Source organism: Frankliniella occidentalis, unplaced genomic scaffold (assembly GCF_000697945.3).
Source record: "Frankliniella occidentalis isolate FOCC.00 unplaced genomic scaffold, Focc_3.1 Scaffold79, whole genome shotgun sequence".
NCBI lineage: Eukaryota > Metazoa > Arthropoda > Insecta > Thysanoptera > Thripidae > Frankliniella > Frankliniella occidentalis.
This window is the reverse complement of record NW_026267209.1, coordinates 930910-938240: the sequence shown is the minus strand read 5'-3', so window position 1 is coordinate 938240 and position 7331 is coordinate 930910. Positions and strand designations below refer to the sequence as shown.

Genomic DNA, 7331 nt, shown 5'->3' with positions numbered 1-7331 from the left:
AGAGGTCGGGGGTGACATGGGGAGAGGGGGGCGGACCGCGTCTATATATTGACCCTTCGGTGCGTTGATCGGCGACTGTCGCATCAGCAGCAGCAGCAGCAGCAGCCATGGCGCCATCCTGGACTCCGCTGCCGTCTCCACGCCCCGCCGGCTGCGCCCTGCTCTCGGTCGGGCTGCTGCTGCTGGCGCTCGGCGTGGCCTCCGCGGCCGTGGTGCGCGGCCAGCGGGAGGAGGTAGGCGCCGCAGGCCGACGTGCTCCACGCTCACGAGCTGCTCGCGAGCCGCTCCAGCACTCACCGCTCACGGTCCTTCCCCCCAGGCTAATCCACTGACGCTGCTCTTGCTCCGCGGCCTCGGCGGGGCCCCGGCCGGCGCCCTGGTGGCCGAGGCCGTGCAGCTGGACGACGGGATGGACGTGCCGTCGTCGTCGGCCGCGGCGCTGCGCAGGATGCCGCCGGTTCAGGCCGCCGACGGCGACCTCGGCGACACCATTTTCCTGCGCGCCGCCAAGCGGCAGGTCCGCTACCACCAGTGCTACTTCAACCCCATCTCCTGCTTCGGATAGCCGCGGTGGGGGCCGACGACGGCGACCTGAAAGTGCCGGAGAGTGGACCACTGTGCGCATCCGGAAAGTGTGGGCGTGGACAGCAGTAGTAGGGTGTAAGTTGGAGATCCGCACCCTCTCCAGGAAGAGACGTGGCCGGCGTTCAATTTCAATTGGCCTTTATAGATTAAACCTCTTCTTTCCTATCGATTTGTGTCAACTTTTTGTTTGTGTGCATGTGTTTGTTGTTGCTGATGTTGTTTATTTAGAAGGTCGTCAAATATTCCGCTGAATAAATAACTTTGTTTACAAAACATGTGAAACCGTGTCGGGCGTTCTGATTTTTTCTGCCTACAATGCAACATTGACACTATAGTGCTCGTCCTAGCAAGGGGTTGAACGTCGTTGGTTCTGTTCATTATTTAGTGTCATGTACTCACTCCTCCTCTCGCTCCGCCCGCTGCTCCATCTCCCTGCGCTGCGAGCTTACGGTTCATTAGGTATGAGTGATTGCGGGAGAAGGAAGAACGGGTTGGGGAGGGAGGGGGGGGGGCTAAGGGCGATGCTGACACGTTGTTGTTCGGGAGTCCTCAGTCCACCCCCTTGTTTACTCTCAACCCGCAACCCCGCAACCCGTCGCGGCCATGCGCGCGCGGTAGGTACCCTAGTTGATTAATTACCAGGTGAGCAATGTTCACATAGCTTACACAATCATTGACGCGTGTGGTGGGGACGGTGGCGCCGGGCGGCGAACACACAGTGAGTCTGATAATGACCCCACACTATCGCCCTTGCGTCCACACAATAACCGCACCTTTCTGCCAGTTCGGCGATGAAGGGATCGCACCGGACATACCGGACGGACACAGATGGACGCAGATATGACTCGCTGGCTAATTCCTTATCTCGAGGGACATCGTGTCGCGGGTGCGGGACACGTGCCCGCGAAAGTGAGGATGCGCGTCTCCGAGCCGAAATGCAATGCGGCGGTACGTCGCGCACGCGGCGCCGATTGAATGGAGAGTCTCTTTCCCGCCCGATCAGCTTGGGCAGCAGAAACGCTTGCAGTCGTCAAAACTAGCGCTATTTCAGTTTCATAGACAATTCAAAGGGTTGAAAATGCGATCGTTCGGGTAAAACAGCAATATTTAAGGCTGTCTTTATGAATAACCTTAATGCAGGACAGATTTTGTTCGTGTAACGTTCCTGTGTTGGCAATAGCTCGTTTTTCTCTCGTCACCGTCGTTTGTTTGTTTAATATGGCGCCGGTGAAGCAGTAGACTTATATGTGCAAAGTGTATTTTCTTAGTTAATTTTTTTGCGTGATTTGCTGCTACTGATTGTAGATTTTTGACTTGTTAAATTTTAGACATATCCTCTATCAAAATGCAAGCTGTCAGGTCTTCCTTGAGAAGATGCCTTTCTCAATGGGATGCAGTCCAAAACTGGTAAGTTGTTTCTGTAAGCATGTGCAGGGTTTAGATTTTAAAACTTGACGTCAATCGACGCAGAACAGAAGAGTTTTTCAAAAATTCTGCCATGTATAGTTTTCTATATTCCCCGCACTGTAGTTTGTTTTGTAGATCGTCATGTCATATGGCCGTTAATTAAGAACATTTATGTGGAGTTTGGTTATGGCTGCCTCCCAATTAAAGGTTCATTCATTTGTGTCCTTTTAGCCCCGCCCCTTCACCCCCACCTTCTTAAAGAAATATTATTAGTTTTTGAAATATTTTTTAATTGTCTTCTTTATTGCAGCTGCGGCACTATTGCTGCAAGACACATGTCAGCAGAAGCTATGCCAGCACCTACACCAGATAATGCTCCCAAAATGTACCCCCTCAAAATTGAGAAAATTGTTGACGAAATAGCTGGCCTAACTCTAGTTGAAGTAGCGGATCTGTCAGAGCTTTTAAAGAAACGTTTGAACTTACCTGATGCACCTGCCATGCCCATGGGAGGTTTCATGCCTGTCGGAGCTGCTGCCGCTGCTGCCCCAGAGGTACTTCAAATTTTCTCTTTTCCCCCCCAAATGAACCTTTCTTTTATGAAAGTCCCTCACTGTGCTAAAATTATTTACTTTGTCCTGCAGGAAGCCAAAGAGGAGGCGGTAAAGAACTCATTTAATGTGAAAATTGTGAAGTTTGATGAGAAACAAAAAGTTGCTCTAATTAAATGTGTCAAGGGTCTCGTAGAGGGCATGAACTTAGTCCAGGTAAATTACACAACATATACAATTGATCTTTTCCCTAGAATATCAACTTACTTTACATTTTGATTACAGGCCAAGAAATTCATTGAAAGTGCCCCTGTTGTACTCAAAGAAAATATAGAAAAAGAGGAGGCAGAGAAACTTAAGGCTGAATTAACAGCAATAGGCGCTGAAGTAGTTTTGGAATAAGGTTTCTGCTAGTTAAGAAATAAATTTGTTTGTAGTTAAAAATGTTGCATTTTGAATCATGCCTCGCGACTAAAAAAAGTATAAATCGTTCCCTGATTGGTGTTTCTGGAATGAAAGAAGTTGTGTTCAGCTAAAAGATGAATGAATATGGGCGCATGAATGTATGTGTAATTTGTCAATAAATCACACATTTGTAACTTTCATAATGTTTTCTATTTACATGCTGATCTTTGTCACAGGCATCAGTAAACAAATGTCTTTAGTATTGCAGTTACATTAAAATTATATTACAAAAATATACATGCGCAATATACAAAATTTAAAACACAGCACTGTGAATTTAAAACAGTTCTGGAATGTTAATCTCTGGAAAATAGCAAAGTACATACTTTTACAAAAGTTTATAAAGAACTAGAAACATATAATGAATTGCAGAAATGAGATAATGGTAACTGACTAGAAAATACAGCGTTTTTTTTAAAGGCAACTTGAAAAAATTTGACATTTTTAAGAACATAGTATTTGTTGTATGCTGTTAAAAGGGTATCAACAGCTAACAACATGTTTGAGAGACATGCTAGCAAATGACTTATGATTAAACTTTTAAATTTCCTAAGGTAAAAAGAAGTTTTATAATACATTTTATCACAATTTGTACATCACTCTGGGTTTTACAGGAGTAATACTCTCTGGTAGCGAATAACAATTATGGTACATGATGAATACCATTCATCATGGACACACTGGTATCTTCATCAGTAAGACCTTCTACATCATGCCGAACACAGTTTTCCAAATCATCTGGAAGAGAGCAAAAAACAGAATACAGGGGGGAAAGAAAGTAAAATGAGCACACCCATGATTATTTTTTATAACTCACTTATAACAAGATCAACAGATGGACCATTTTTGAAAAGAGGTTTCATTTTTGGGTCTATTCCTAGTAGAGTTTGTGTAACTGCAGGAGGCCATCTCCACAAAAAGATTGGTACTTCCAGCACCTTCAAATCCTCAGAAAGTAACTTCACGACCTGCAATATTCAAACATACAATTTACTGATATAAAAAACTTATCTTTGTAGGAATAAATATACCTTAAGACAAATTTTACCTTTGCCACAGTGGAATCAATGTACAATAAGTTAGCCCCATCAATTATGACTGCACTTTGCTGGGATTCATCTCTGTGAAGATTGCAATCTGCTACAATGACTTCTCTGACATATTCAGCCGATGGGAATGCCAAACTTTGAGCTGGTGCTACTAATAACACATTGCATCCATTTATCTACAAATTTTTTTTTCAAGAAATTAGTTTTGTTGATCCTCAAATTTTAATTGCTTTTCAAATTTTGAAGCTTACCACAGTCCATTTCATGTCAACAGGGGGTCGAGCAGAGTGATAAAGCAGTATTAAAAGATTTACAGCAATACCAACAATCATTCCATACTCCAGACCAAGCAACAAACAGAATACAAATGTAGCACCCAAGGGAATTAAATCTATTCCTGAAAAAAGACAAGGAAAGTACAAGGTTTGTAAAAATTAAATTTGAGTTGAGAGAAGTGGATAAGAGAGACCAAATACACACGTTTTGTACGCCACAACAGTGACACAACATCATAATCAATCATGAAAAACATTGCAGTCATAATAAGTCCAGATAATGTAGCCTTTGGAATAAAGAAGAAAGTTGATGTCAAGAGGCCAAGCGCACCAATGACAAGTAGACCTAAAAGAATGTAATTCATTAGGTTTAAACAGAACAGGATAGAATTGCCATGCTGCAGACACTCAAGAGGAAATACCCGTGAAAATTCCACCAGCTTGTGTTCGAACTCCAGATGCATTATTCACAGCAGTTCTTGTAAAGGAACCCGTTATTGGCATTGAGCGAACAAATGATCCAGCAATATTACCAAGACCTATTGCAATCATTTCTTGAGTTGCATCCACTGCTTTTCCTTTAGCTGCATTCAAAAAGAGAAATCTTTCACATTTATTTCCACAAGATAAAGAATTTAAAAGAATAGCAATTTAGTACTCACAGAAAGCTTTAGCAATGGCAATGCTCTCCAGAATTGAGATGAGAGGAATAGCAATTATTGATGAACCAAGGGCAGATGTCATCTCAACAAAACTGTAGGTTTCGTTCTTAAAAACTGTGCTGAAAGGTGGTGGTTCAAATGGAGGAAAACCTTCAGCTATTTTGCCTTCAAAAATTTTCAAATATTATTTAGTACAATGGTAATCATTTTTAGCACAAAAGGATACAAAACTCAACATTTTGTGCGTTTTCACAAACCTGTTAGTGAAAATGGGGTGTGTCCATTGAGGTATAAAACATAGGATAACCCAATACCAAAGAAGACAACAATGGCGTTTCTAGCCAAGGATATTAACCACATAATATTTCCAAAAATGCGTCGAGCACTACTGACTTGTTGACCCTGAGGGTTTCCTTTCACTCGAAAAATACGTAGTTTCTATGAAAACAGAAATTTTGGAAACAGAGTTGCAAAGAGAAATAGATAACGCTTCAATTGTTATTCATTTTAAAGTTTGGAATGTACCTGCATCAGTAGAAGAGCAACAATAGTTGATATTCCTAGCAAAGCATCCCATAAATGAGCTTCATGAATGTGCTCAAAAAAATTAACTAGTGAATCCAAAAATTTATCAGTCTTTCCCTTTAAACCAAACAACCCTTTCAGTTGAGATGTAGCGATGGTGATTGCTGCAGCTGATGTGAACCCTATCGTAACCGGCATTGAGATAAAGTCCACAACAAAACCTGCAAAAAAATCAGAGGATGAAAGTACAAGATAAAATTTTAGTTTACTACACATATTTTCAAAATCTAGTACTCACCCAACTGCAGTAACCCAAAAAGTGTAATCATACATCCAGAAAGGAATGTAAGAAGAACGGCAAAATCAGGTCCATAATTAAGAACATATGTCTGTGTCATCAGAGCCATTATAGCAGTAGGTCCTACAGTAATGTCCTTCGTACTCCCAAAGAAAACATACATAAAGCTCCCCATGAACCCGGCATAAAGCCCATACTGAAAAAAAAAGGTGACACATATTTTAAGATTTAAATTCAGTGTATATTTATGAGTAAATAAATCAGAGTCCCGAGAAAGAAATTACCTGTGGTTCAAGCCCTGCTACAACTGCATAAGCAATACCTTGGGGGATTGCTGTCATGCCCACCGTCAATCCAGCCATGAGATCATGCAAGAAGAAATTCCAGGTGTACTGAGGGAGCCATTGTGTGATGGGTAGACGTCTTGCCAAAGTATGACGAGCACACATGGACGCCAATTGACTTCGGATGTATGGCCCACATTCTTGAGATGGCAAATCCTTCTCATTTGTTTCGTCATGTTGAAGATGTTTTCCTAGAAATGAACAAAAAACAAGAAAACACTTAAGTTGCCGTACAATGTTGTGAATGAAAAAATACTAAATAAAATTTTATCCTTTTTCTTAAGTTTATACAACTGCTTATGATTACATAATCTCATAAACACCAAACACCAAAAACAATACACGACTCCAAATTAATATTAGAGAACTAAAATCTTTGAAGAAACACAGGAATGTGTACCATGTTCTAGACAAGCACTGGTTTCGTCACAGTTATTGTCCAACATTGCTTTGTCACCAGAGCTTGACTTGTAGACCCTACCATGGGGACTGCCACTGTTCAACTGATGGGGACTGGATCCTCTCAACCTCCCCACCTTTCCCCACCTGTTAAAACCAGTCTTGTGAGTATGCAGCCAGTCAGCTGTGTTAGCTGAGCTCTGATGGCCCTTGGCATACCTTGGCTATCCTTTGCCGGCAGACGCACAGACAAAAGGAAACGTGAAAAGGGAGACCACCTGCACACCTGAGATAGCAAGACTTTCCCTTGGTGATAAGTGAGGTGAGCAGTTGAAAATGGAATATCATTGGGTGTGTTTAAGGATCCTTCTCACTGTACAGAAATGGATTAATTTTGCAAAGACATTGTCTCCAGTCTCTTGTGCTCGTTAAATAGGAGTTAATTCATTTGAGAAGGCATCTACTAGGAAACAGAATTGCAGATTGTTTGCAGAACCCTCCCCGACGCGATGTGTTTACATTCCCAAGTGAGGTTAGGGTCGTGTAAACAAATTTTTGCCGCACTTACTGTCTCCCGATTGAACGCTGTCTCTCCGATTGGAAGGCCCAGGGCGACTCAAAAGCCTCTCGTAAGAAGTATTGTCCGAAGCCATTCATGGGAACGAACAGAAAATGAATGGCAATATCTTTTTTTGTTTGGTTGTCAACAAGATGCAGCAGACGCCATCGTTTCCAAACAGCTGACACTCTACCACCCCTAACCCCCCTCTC

The 7331-nt window shown here is 42.5% G+C and overlaps 4 protein-coding genes across 6 annotated transcripts in view; 3 read left to right on the top strand and 1 right to left on the bottom strand.

Moving 5' to 3' along the window:
- LOC113209143 (cationic amino acid transporter 3-like) overlaps nt 1-7331 on the top strand; it is a 19364-nt gene that overhangs the window by 6099 nt on the left and 5934 nt on the right. The window lies entirely within an intron of this gene.
- LOC113209180 (uncharacterized) lies at nt 50-867 on the top strand. Its single transcript, XM_026426579.2, has 2 exons — nt 50-233; nt 320-867. Exons 1-2 carry the CDS (start codon nt 108-110, stop codon nt 563-565), a joined length of 372 nt encoding a protein of 123 aa, XP_026282364.1. The 5' UTR covers nt 50-107; the 3' UTR covers nt 566-867.
- On the top strand, nt 1777-3151 carry LOC113209162 (39S ribosomal protein L12, mitochondrial). Its single transcript, XM_026426553.2, has 4 exons — nt 1777-1992; nt 2303-2546; nt 2637-2759; nt 2829-3151. Exons 1-4 carry the CDS (start codon nt 1931-1933, stop codon nt 2943-2945), a joined length of 546 nt encoding a protein of 181 aa, XP_026282338.1. The 5' UTR covers nt 1777-1930; the 3' UTR covers nt 2946-3151.
- The window catches only part of LOC113209161 (sodium-independent sulfate anion transporter), a 22338-nt gene continuing 18142 nt past the window's right edge, over nt 3136-7331 (bottom strand). The window contains exons 1-12 of one of the 3 annotated variants that reach the window (XM_026426549.2): nt 7129-7283; nt 6102-6352; nt 5818-6013; nt 5520-5740; nt 5252-5432; nt 4995-5159; nt 4755-4916; nt 4538-4678; nt 4309-4454; nt 4057-4233; nt 3826-3976; nt 3136-3746 (exon numbers count right to left, since the gene is read on the bottom strand). In XM_026426549.2, the coding sequence (XP_026282334.1) occupies nt 3652-3746; nt 3826-3976; nt 4057-4233; nt 4309-4454; nt 4538-4678; nt 4755-4916; nt 4995-5159; nt 5252-5432; nt 5520-5740; nt 5818-6013; nt 6102-6352; nt 7129-7213 (1971 nt within the window). In that variant the 5' untranslated portion in view covers nt 7214-7283 and the 3' untranslated portion in view covers nt 3136-3651. Of the gene's footprint in view, nt 3747-3825; nt 3977-4056; nt 4234-4308; nt 4455-4537; nt 4679-4754; nt 4917-4994; nt 5160-5251; nt 5433-5519; nt 5741-5817; nt 6014-6101; nt 6353-6561; nt 6785-7128; nt 7284-7331 lie in introns of those variants that run through there. The other 2 variants (XM_026426551.2, XM_026426550.2) reach the window with 2 other exon arrangements.